The sequence below is a fragment of the Cyclopterus lumpus genome, chromosome 9 (genome assembly GCF_009769545.1).
Source record: "Cyclopterus lumpus isolate fCycLum1 chromosome 9, fCycLum1.pri, whole genome shotgun sequence".
Lineage (NCBI taxonomy): Eukaryota > Metazoa > Chordata > Actinopteri > Perciformes > Cyclopteridae > Cyclopterus > Cyclopterus lumpus.
In genome coordinates this window covers 7,016,715-7,028,518 of record NC_046974.1, presented here as the reverse complement: position 1 = coordinate 7,028,518, position 11,804 = coordinate 7,016,715, and the positions used below count along the sequence as shown (strand labels likewise).

The following is an 11,804-nucleotide window of genomic DNA, read 5'->3' as shown; positions in this document are numbered from 1 at the left end:
ATTTATGCCCGTTGCTCCGTGATATTCAGTGAGAAAAGAGAGATGGGTGTATTTTGTGAACACACACACACACACACACACACACACACACACTTTCACCAGCGAGCTTCATTCGCATTGTGATACATGTGTTGCTCGCAGTTCTAAATACGGGGGACTACCGACACTGTTTACAACAAGAGTAACCTACGTCATAAAACACAAGGGGTTTAAAAAAAATAAAATAAAGTAAACAGAAGTTTATTTAAAAAAAAAAATACTGATATTTTTTTACTGGTAAAATGAGTTATTCCTCAATGCAAGGTACACAATACATGTTCAAATACCCGACAGCACCTGAAGGCAGCACAAGCGGTTGAGGTTGGTCTAGTTACCAGTTTACGTGTAACAATTGTTCACAGTGTCAAGATTTTTGCATGTTTTACAGTATTATTCATCAATATCTTCAAACAAAATATTTATTCATGATATCAATTATTGTCTTGGGATAAAAACAAATCTAAATTAGACGTTAATATCAACTTGTCACTGTATACAGTTAAAATCGTGGTTACGTTTTAGTTACTGAAACAATATCCTACGCACAAGAACCGTCCAATAAAAACATTTCAATAGAAAAAAAAGGTTTAAATTCTACAAAACATGAAACATGTATTTGCAACCAGGTTGTACAACTTCACACAGCATGGTAAGAGAATCTAGAACAGTTCATATAAACAAAATCAAGCTTTCCCCATCAACAAATTAAAAATTAACAAAAGAATTAGCCCTCGCCCCCCACCATACACCACATAATGAAAAACTATTATAATCCATGTCGCTTGATGTGACGCTCAAGGTCGGAGCCGTTCATGAGGTTTCGTCCACAAAACTCACACATAAACGGTTTCTCCTCTGCAGCCGCTGGGCACGATGCTTCAGCTCCGGCAGTGACTGCAAGTGCACCTGAGGAACAAGAGGAAACTTATTATTATGCATCAAATCATCTAGTCTACTTTTCTTTTCTTTCTTTTTTTAGGCCAATTCACAGTAAAAAAAAAAATATATATAACATTTACCACAGTAGCAAACAGAGGGGGGTAAAAAAGCAGAAACCCCTCACATTTGACAAACTGGAACCTGCAAACGTTTAAATGTGATGAAATAACTGCTTTGACGGGTCTGGGGGAAGGGACACATCCTCTTTGCCGACTAAAAAGAAAAAGGATTTTTTTTTTTATATCCCAAATTATTCATTCAAGTCCATTTTCGAGAAAAATACCACGCTGCTAACCAGTTCCCGCTCTCCTACTGTGATAATGTGACGCTTTTCTCTGTTGTACACGATAGTGAACAGAACATCTTTGGACTGTTGGTCAGACAAAACAAACATCTTCATACACTCATCGATTCATTGAGAAAAATGTGTCTTGGGGTCCTCTCATGGATGCAGCGGAAAATCGCAAAGTAGCCAGACGGACGCGTGTCAAGACGTCGCTGCAGGGTGCAGGTGTGCTGTAAATTATAATAAAATAATGGACACTCATTTGTCATCGCTTCATTCTCTTACCTCGTGGACTACCAGCATGCCTCATGCCGTCGCCCTCCTCACGTTTCCGTTTTGTGGGCCCGTTCTCATCGTCTGTCGTGACCGCCTCGTCGTCTTTGTCCGGCTGCTGCTCGAGGCGATCGCTCTCCTCTTCCTCCTTGCAACAACCAGGAGGCTGCATTTCTTCTTTCAGATATTCGTTCTCAAGCACCGGCATTTCCCCATAAGGCTCTCGTACCTCGCCACCGTTTTCCTGATCGTGCACATGTTCCTTTTTGCAGTTTGTGAATGAGTTTGTGAATGAGCCTAAGCTAGAAGATTCCTTCCTTGAGAGAGTTAGCAGATTTCTTGCAACTGTACAACTCCCTTGAGGCCTGCTGCTATTAGCCTGCATCAGATTTTTCCTCGCAGAGATTGAAATTGCTTTCGAGATGACTTGATTTTGGGGGACGCTGCCTCTTTCGTCTAGTAATACCAGCTCTTTTCTAACATTATCCACAACCTCCGTCTCAATGTCCTCCGTCTTAACCGTTCTACCCTGATCTGCCTTCTCATGCGTCCTGCAGACGCCGATGTCCTCGGCTTTCCCCCCACACGTTAGTGAGCTCCCTTCTGGCGCCTCCTCTTTTTGCTGCGTGACCGCCACGCCGCCGTCCTCGCCATCTCCGAGTTCGGGTAGGGCAATCAAGAACACCGTCCTCGCAGCTTCCTGCTCGCGCTTTTCCTGGTCAGCCGCGTTTGGTTTCTCGTCCTCACGCCGAAGGTCCAACACGGAGCTCTCGGCGCGGCTTTCTTCCTCCTTTCCGCCCTGCTCCTGCTTCTGATACGCTTCCTCGGACTGTAGTGCAATTTCCCCCCTTGTGCTATTTTCTGCCGGGTCTTTAGCTTGCGTCTCAAGTGGAACTTCATCACAGTCGGGAAGAAACTCCTCTTTTTCTACATCCTCACTGCCGTGGTGCTTCAAGTCAGCCGAAGGCTCCTCTTCTGGCCTCCTACCAACTCTTGCCTGTAGCTGATCAAGGCTGACCTGACCCACAAGCTCATGATTCCTCACAACCTGCAAAAAGAAAGACAATACAAAATTGTGTATGGCTTTCTTGACACTGGGTGCCACTAATCAATATTAGGAAATATACACGGTGGAATTAAAAGCAAAAGCAATGTTGTTAGCATCCGTACTCGACCCCATAAGCCTCAAGCACCAGAGTCCTCAGCTAATAACTTCTATTTTTTAATAATTCATAATAACAGCTCCTAGGAAAATGTGAAACAAAGACGGTGTCTGTGATTTTTAAATTTTTTTTTGTTAACATTGAAAGTGGAGACTTTCTAATTCCTTCAGACACAAAGGAATCCCAGTGATGCAGAGAGAGAGAGAGAGAGAAACAAATCCTCACCTGATGCTTATCGCTCAGGTGTGCCTCCAAGTCGCTCAGCCAAGTGCAGTCGAAGTAGCACAGCCGACACTTGTAGGGTTTGATGTCGTCGTGCTTCGTCATGTGCAGGCGCAGGTTGTCGGCGCTGCCGCTCGAGAAAGTGCACTTGTGGCAGCGGAAGACGAGGCCTTTGAGGTACCGCGACAGCTTCGGCCGCCGCACCTCGATTGGCACGACGCGCTCCTCTGAAAACAAAAGAAGTGAAGCGAGAAGAGACTCAACGTAACGTGACGGAGGAGAATACGAATCCCCCCCGAATCCTGTCGAGCGTCGAAAAACCCTACCGCGATGCAAGACGATGTGATCGATCATGTTGTTCCTGCTCTTGGTCTGGTAGAGGCAGAAAGGACAGCGCAGGTCTTTCTCGCGAGTGGGTTCCGACTGGCGAGTCGAGTGACCCGCCTTCATGTGCCTTTCCAGGGTCTTCCTAAGAAAAGGCAGGAGAAAACAAATGTTTGGAGACCGCTTTTCTTGCCACATTTTACATCAAAACAAAAAGACTTTTTTTGGTGGTCGCAACTTACCTGAAAGCAGTGAAAAATTCGCAGTCCTTACACCTGAGGATCTTCTTTCCGTGGCGATTTAGATAGTGCCGCCGCTGACTGGACAGGTGCTCGGTGTTGAAATTGCAGAACTCGCAGTGAAGAAGACGGTTGTCGGGCAACTTGCTGTCTCGCGCGTTCCTTCGAGACGGGGAATCCGCCTGCGCCATCGAGCTGTAGTGGTTCAACTGCCGCTGCACGTCGGGGGGCTCCAAGTACAGCGATTCTGTCGGAGCGCAATAAACCACAATGTAATGGCGGCTGCGAAAAGTGTGTCCCAAATATACATTTTGACAGTTGTGAATTCGTTATGATTTATAAAACACAACAACAGGGAGGACTTGCTTTCAGCAATTTCCGGTTCGTCGTCGGGTTCAGGCCAATAGTCCAACTCCTCTGATGAATTAAAGGGCTCATAGTCGGCCCTCGGATCGCTCTCCTCATCCTGGTCGTCGCTCTCATCCGCATCCATCATAATGTCTGAGCGTTTATTAGTGATACAAACATGGAAGGAAAGAAAGAAGAGTGTATCAATATTACAAAAACGAGTGCTGCGTCGTCCAATCGGTAAAGCTCATTATTAGAACACGGCCAAATTCCAACACTTGTACAACATACAGAAACGAGCAGCGATGGCTATTAAAGTACAATGCAATGTCCCAATATTTACATTTTTATATTCACATTTAGCTGGATGTCAGTGTTGGTAAAGCATCCTGAGAGCTGCAATAGTTTACATCCACACTCAGTTGACATTGTATTAGGTACAGCTGGCTAAAACTAGTGAATTACAACATGCCTGCAATAAATCCTACATGCATAAAAGGTTATAATGTTCAGTGTTTGTTGAAACCATTAGAGAGAGGGCTGGTTCAAATGAACTGTACTGGGTTATAGGAAGAGATGTTTCTAATATTTAGCCCACACTCTTTGATGGAAATATGGTGTGAGTGTATACTAGTTTACTTTAAAAACATGCATGCAGTACACGGTGAATAGTAACATGACCACTTTATTGAATGCTGGGTCATGGTGAGATATGTACAGGTTTCTCACCTTGATGCTCTTTCCTGAAGTGACACCTCCAGAGGCCCATGAGGGTCGTCCGGTAGGAACAGAAGCTACAAAGGAACGGCTTGATGGTCCCAGGTTTGTAGATGACAAATTTGTTAATGCTGGAGAAAAGAAACATCCAGAAAGATAGTATCACAGGGAGCTCATCAACAATAACCAAAACACACGTAGAGGGGCTCTGGACATGAATATATTTAATATTATCAAAAAGTTATTTGAATGTATGCAAATATAGCCAACTGGTGAGCTTTCATGTAATTAAGTATAAGCCCAAGCAATTTTAAACCTTGTTTATTTTTTTTTTACATGAACTAATGTAAATCCCCAAAATGTTTCCTTACTTGTGCTTCAACACCGAGGTCGGCGCATTGCTCAGCTTCCTGATGGCCGCCATGGCGACATGGCTGCGCTCGTGCGAGCGCAGCCCCTTCAGCGACATGAACGTCCTCCGACACCGGCTGCAAGCGTGTTTGTTTTCCCTCGCTTCCAGCTCCGGTTGCTCTTCATCAGCGGGTTTCGACAGCGGAGTCGGTGGGACAGCGAAGGCCTGAACCGATGCCGGGTCCCACTGGGCCACTTCGTCCACCGATTCTAACGGGAGGAGTTCATCTCGTACGAGGGGCTGAAAAGGAAAACGCAGCGATGGTCAACAAAGCGTAGCTGGAGCATTGCAGCAAAAGGATCAAGAGTGTAAATGCACATCATTTAGGAGTTTACTTCGACCTTTGGCGATGCCGCAGTCTTCGCGGCCTCCGCCCTATTTCTCGCCGTCTCTCTGTGGCAATCCAGGTGACTACACAGCTTTCTAATTCCATTCATTTGTTTGTTGCAGTGGACACATCTGTAAAGACCTGTACTGCCCTTCTTCATTCCTCGGGACAACACGGTGAAGTCCAATATGCAGTCCGAGCCGTGGAAAGTACTATAGTGGGCGACGAGCAGCTGGGATGAGTCAAAGATCAACTCTGGACACTTCTTACATTTGATGGGTGCCCTTTCTTCAGATTCAGATTTGACTTCAGCTTCAGGCAGTTTGAGGACCCTTTTGCGTTTGTTATACTTCTGCAGCAGCTTGTGTGTCGTAAGTGGATCCAGTTTGTGAGTCTTTTTGAAGTGACACAGCAGGTATCTTCGATAAAATCCTTTATAGGAGCAAAGGTGGCACTTGTACAGTGTTACCTTGTTCTGCAGGGACAGCGTGTTCGGTTGACACGTCTCAGCGGGGCTCTCGGGGCCGGCGTCATTTTCCGCCGAGCTCGCCGCCACCGGCGTCTCGCTTTTTGAAGGCTGCTCTGAAGCCGAGGCCTGAGAGCAGAGATCAGGTGGTTTTTCAGTTTCAGCCAAATGGTCAAGAGCTGCTGGCGGCGCCTGAGGGTGGTCCCTCGCACAGTGGCCTTTCAGCTTCTTCAGTGATGGATAAATGAGTGGACATATCTGACAAGCGTACCCTCTTTCATTCGCACCTTTTCCAACGTTACACCCGACCAAGTTGGTTGCAAGCGTTTCCTCCGTTTGAAGCTCATCCGCCCTGGCAACGATGTCCGGGTGCTTCATTTGGCAGTGGGTGAGTGTGCCGTGGTAGCTTGCATTCACATAGGGACAACTCGGACACCTGTAGACTAACAATGTTTTCCGTTTCTCTGTCGTGGCGCTGGCCTCACATGCCTCACGAGTGTTTTCTGGTGTCTGCGTTAACGGCTGCTCCTGAGATGTTGACGGTTGCTGCTTGTATACCGGTGCATAGTATTTTAAGAAGCTGTCCCTTCCGTGTCTCTTAACATAATGGCTTCCAAGTAGTATTTTCGTGTAATAGGAACTGGAACACAGGACGCATTTGTACGCGCAATCCTGCGCCTTGGAAACGGATGCCGTCTTGTGGTGAACGCGCACGTGTCGGTCGAGAGCAATCTTTGTGCTGCAACTGTACATGCAGTACTGGCATTTAACCACTGTATAGATTTTCTTACTTAAAAAGGAAGCCTGTGAGACTGCTTCCCGATTGCCGAGAGTCACATATTGTTTTCTTTTACCCACGGGCGATGGTTGAGGGGCTGGTTCAGGGGCTGGTTCCGGCGGCGTGCTCGGCACTGCGACTGCCGCAGTCTGCGTATGGCCCTTCTCACAGTGCTTGTTCAGTTTCTCCAGCGTCGCACAGACCTGTGGGCAGGTCTCACACCTGTAGCCACTGAGTTTCACGTAGCCGGGGCCTTTTCTCTTCAAACAGTCGCCCCAGTCGGACACTTGCACTTCCTCCACGTGAAGACCGTCCGCCCTAAACGCGAGGAGGTCCGTGTGCTTCATATGGCAGTGACTGAGAACTCCTTGATGACTGGTATTCACGTAGACACAATGTGGACACTTGAAGACCGGCATGTGCGTTTGGATTTTCTTTTGATTTTGATCGGAATTTTCATATTCGGCTTCATGGTGTTTCATCCCGCAGTGCGTGTTGAGACCGTGCTGGGTGCTAAATTTTGCAGGGCAGTAAGGGCAATCGAGACATTTGGAAGAGTCCGCCGCATCAAATTCAAGAGGCTCCTGGTAAGATTCGAATGACTCGGGCGCAACATCGCTGTCTTCCGGCTGCCTGTTTGCACTCGGCCGCTTGCTGTTGACGACGCCCAGGACCGAGCCGTCTTCCTTCACGGACCACGGGTGAACCGCGCGGTAGTGGCGCGTGATGCCCGACACGGAGCCGCTTTTAAACGAGCACGCTCTGCAGGGATAAGTCTTGGCTTCACTTTGTCCGGACCGCTGCGATGGCGAGCTGCCATCAATGCCGTCGCAGTCACTCGCACCGATGTACTTCATCTGAGGTTTCCTCCTCGGGGGAGGACGTGCATCGGGACCGACATACAGCCGGGTGGTCACGTACTCGAGGCTCGGGTTTCGTCCCGGGTGCTGTTCCTTGTAGTGCTCGTGGACCGGTGCTGCGCTTTCGTGAGAGAAAACACACACGTCACAGTGATACCCCGTCTGCAAAGTTCCTTGTTTGAAACACACCCTTAAGACATCTGTGATTGAGCGATTCGTCCGGTGGATTTTCCATATATGCCGTCTCAAAACATACACATATTGAGTGCTGTATGCGCATCTATAGCAAGAGAGGGTCCGCTGTGGTTGTGAGGCGGTCATTGAGGGGGGTGATGAAGCTGGGATTATTTTGCCGAGCCTCTTTATTTTTTTCTTTTCATTTCTTTTCCCCCCTAGGGATGCACAAGTGACGTCTTGGTGGGCCGTTTCCGAGTCTGGTTTCATTGTCTTTTTACGAACCATAGCGGTATGCAGACGGATTTGTTCGGCCTTCAACACGAATCCGCGGTGTTTTTTGATGTAATGCCGCAGTACAGAGTCCACCGTACTCTGTCTGTAGTTGCAGAAGTGGCAGAAAAACACATTTTCGTCGCCCTCATTTACCAGAGGAAGCGGTAGATGCGTCGAAAAGGAGAACTCCTTTGCGTGAGATTTAGACTTTTGTATTTGATCGCGCATCGCAGCTGTGTGTTCAATAATACCTCCCCTGCTGTAAATGAAGTGTTTGTGAATTCTGGATTGATGGTTTACGATACCTTTTAAAGATGGATTTCCATAGTTGCACTTTTGACAGTAAAACATGTTTTCTGCACATGCGTACGCATTATCTCCCGTCACAGGAGCGTCTGCAGCTGCATCGTCCTCCTCACGTGGAACTTCTTCTCGATGTACCTCGACTTGTTTACTAGTTTTCGAATCAAAAGACGCGGGTTTTGCCGAGGCCCTCGCCTCACTTTGAAGTTTCTTCTTCTGCACCTGAGCACTATAACACAAGATCTCTTCCATACAGGTCAGCGCATTCAGAGAATGTTTCGCATTGTGATGACCGAGAACACTTTTGATATTGGTACTCGAATAACTGCAAAACTGGCAGAAAAACAAATCGCTTGCTGAATTGCAGGATAAATGCACCTTTTCTTTAGACACTCCCCGCATGCGTTTGTTGGGCAACTCCTTGCATTTACCTTCGTCTTCAGTAGATTCTGATTTCTTGGTTGTCAAAGACTCTGACGGAGTCTTCGAAGCTTCCGACGGAGTCTTCGACGCTTCCGATGCGCGCTTGCGCTTCGACTTGTCCGCTCGGCTTTTCGTGTTCGTAGAAGAATCGGAGACGTTCGTTTGAGGTGCCGATTCTTCCGTTATTGTCACAGAGTTCGGAGACTTGTCTGGCGTGACACAGGCCGACTGTTTGATTTTATCGATTGTGATTTCTTGACCTGGGTGGCATTTTTGGTAGTGGACATGCATAACAATAACCGACTTGTGACTAAACTTGCAGGTGTTGCAGTGGTACAAGACCGCATCTGCTCCCGCGGCGGTGGGATGCCGGGCCGAGGGTGCATTTTGGACTTCCTTACATGGCGTGCAGGCACTTTCAGGAGAAATCCCTGCTGGCCTCTCTGGACTGCGCGGCTTTTCACATACATTTGACTGAGTCGATCCCTCTTGGCATTCAGTCGCCAGATATCTGCAGAACAGCAAGGAATTCTCCACTCCATGTGTTGGGTGAATTTCCTTGTAATGTGTTTTCAATGCCTTCAACTCGTCGGTGGTAAACACGCACACAAAACATTTCAAAACCCGACTGAGTTCCCGGGACTGCACCGCGAATACGTTTGGGGCCTCGGGATGGTTTGTACTGTAGTGTCTCTTGAGGCCGGCTACACCTAAAAACTCAACTGGACAATGCAGGCAACGAAAGGTAGCGCTGCTATCGCATGGATCCCGAATATAAGCAGCGTTATATCTCACATAAGGGTGATCGTTCTGATAATGGGCGGACGCGCATGCAAGGCTCACATCACTGTAAACACAGTGCTTACAATAATAAACCGTTGAGCTTTCAGAGTCTCCGTTGACGAGACAAGGCTTCTTTTCCCCTTCATCTTCGCTAATGTCAAATGGAAACTCGGTGTTGCTTGACGATTGTTGTTCGGTTGCGTGTTCCTCCCGTGGGAGCTTTGTCTCTTCTTTGTATGACTTTGCTTTTTTAGCAGGGGGACTTTTTGGAATTGCACTGTTGGTCCTCAGGTCAGTATTCTTAAGCTGGTCGTTTTGCAAAAAAGAGTGAGAAACACCGGTGATATCAATCATGGACTTTGCAGTGACTTTAAACACACCACTTCTGTTTGGGCTGGAGCTTGAGGGAGATTCTTTCAAAATTATGGTTCCTTTGGTGCCGTCTAGAAGATTTGGGCTTTCAGCAGAGTTCCCTGGGGGTTTCCCATTTGATCCAGGTGGTGCCGCAAAGTACTGGTCAATGGTTTTAAGTGGCCGCTTGTATGTCTTAAGATCCTTTGAGGAGTTAAGTGTGCATAAAGATTTTGAGGTAGACGTCACCGAAAAAACCGAGGAAATCTCTTTTGCTCCTTCAGAGTCACTCTGCTGGTTTGACGACATGACAATTATGCTGGTCTCCGGGCTTTCAGAAATTATTAGATTTCCAATAACATCTTCTGATTTCTTGTGACATTGTCTCTCGTGTTCATTTAAAATGTCCCGACTATACGCTTTAAAATCACAGAGCTGGCATTCAAAGTCATCTTCTGCAGTGTTGCTTTCAGTGTTGGCTTTGTTATTCTCAGGGTATTTTAAGCCAGCCTCTCTGAGAGCAGCGTCTACATCACAGCTGTGCACCTTGTTGAGGTGCTCGAAAAGGTAAACCTTGGACTTGAAGAGGAGTATACAACGATTACAGTGGAACGACTTCTTTGGGGATTCTTGAGTGAAAACCTGATTCTGTTTACTGTAACCAGAGGTGGGAACGTTCAGCAAATCTGAAAAGGGGATAAATAAAAGATGATGTTGAATACTCCACTTAATTCCATGCACTACATAAACACAACAATGTATAGATTGACTGATGTATACCTTCTTGCATCTTGTATTCCTCTCTAGACACACAGCCATATAAAGACACCGCTGTGACACGCCTAGAGGGTTGAAAATGTACATTATTGCACAGGTCACAGCACAAAAAAACAGCTACATCGATTTGATTATTAGCATTACTGTTAAAAGTTGAATGCACCAAGGGGATTTAAAAATGACAACAAGACATTGACAATAAGATGTAGAGATTGCACTTCTTGAATATGAAAATCAATTGAAGAGCAACACAACAATGGCACCAGAAACAACTTCTGACCTCAGCCAGGTCGAGTCAGGTCTGTTCAACAGGAAGGAAACGTTAGGGGAGTCCGACCCCTTTACAGACAAAACTGGGACGAACTCTTTCAACAACACAATGTTAAGACAATGTGGACATACACAACTTACATGAATACTCAGTGCGCACGAATAATGTACTCACGCGTGGGGAGAAACATCGGATGAGGCTTATAATACAATATTTTCAATTGCTGATTTTGAGAACGTGAAGAAAACCACAACCCTCCGCCATTTTTTCCCGCGAGTACTCTGGTTTGTGCCGCTTCCGCTCCACAAGCGAACCATCAATGTATTTTACCACTTCCACTATCACTTCCGTCAAAAGCCATTTAACTTTCAAAATAAAACCGAGTAGACGTACCGCGCAGTAAAGGGCCCTCATTTTACTTTATAATCTATATAGGACACGTAACCGATGACACGTTCATTAATTACACACTGACATACATTTACAATCCATTTTAAAACGTTTCCCTTCAATCAAAACGTGACATTTTCATGCATTTAAAAAAAAAAAGGGTTCAAGTAAATGATTTGCAAAAAAAACGGAAACAAAAAATAACCGTGCTTTAGCTGTGAAATCCGAATTTAAACCGGAAGTACTTGAATTCGAGACATGCCAGCCTAAAACCAAATGGAGCACTCTCCCTTGAAAAATCGTATTTATTTGTGGTATAAATGTCTGTTTAAATTTGTGTTCGTAGTATTACAGGTGACGTAATTTACTCCCCTCGTGCACCGTTATTGCTACTCTGCAATAAGGATGCAAAACTCTGATAACATGCTAGACAAACTACCAATAAAATCTATTAAAATCTGTAATCCAATTGTACCTCGCTGCCCAGCTATTTAACAATATGAATACGGACCCATGTGAATGTAACACCGTGAATGAGATCTGAGTAACGTTCGCTGTCCTCCACTGCTGCTTTTGGCAACAAGCACCTTGTGAGTGTGAGATATTATGGATATCTCGGCTCAACTATTTGGCAATCAAAATAAATAAATAAATATTTATTT

At 46.1% G+C, this 11,804-nt stretch overlaps 1 protein-coding gene across 3 annotated transcripts; it reads right to left on the bottom strand.

Annotated features, from left to right (window-relative positions):
• Positions 1 to 440: 440 nt before the first annotated feature.
• On the bottom strand, positions 441 to 11,073 carry LOC117736228 (zinc finger protein 462-like). Of its 3 annotated transcripts, none has more exons than XM_034541420.1 (11): positions 10,927 to 11,073; positions 10,485 to 10,546; positions 5,298 to 10,390; positions 4,922 to 5,202; positions 4,563 to 4,681; positions 3,852 to 3,986; positions 3,489 to 3,732; positions 3,249 to 3,391; positions 2,926 to 3,149; positions 1,550 to 2,585; positions 441 to 945 (listed from the first exon to the last, which is right to left on the bottom strand). In XM_034541420.1, exons 2-11 carry the CDS (start codon positions 10,492 to 10,494, stop codon positions 806 to 808), a joined length of 7,425 nt encoding a protein of 2,474 aa, XP_034397311.1. In that variant the 5' UTR covers positions 10,495 to 10,546; positions 10,927 to 11,073; the 3' UTR covers positions 441 to 805. The 3 variants fall into 3 exon arrangements, with proteins under 3 accessions (XP_034397311.1, XP_034397309.1, XP_034397310.1); XM_034541418.1 differs by having other exon boundaries at positions 10,893 to 11,055; XM_034541419.1 differs by having other exon boundaries at positions 5,304 to 10,390; positions 10,893 to 11,055.
• Between the last annotated feature and the right edge of the window lie 731 nt (positions 11,074 to 11,804).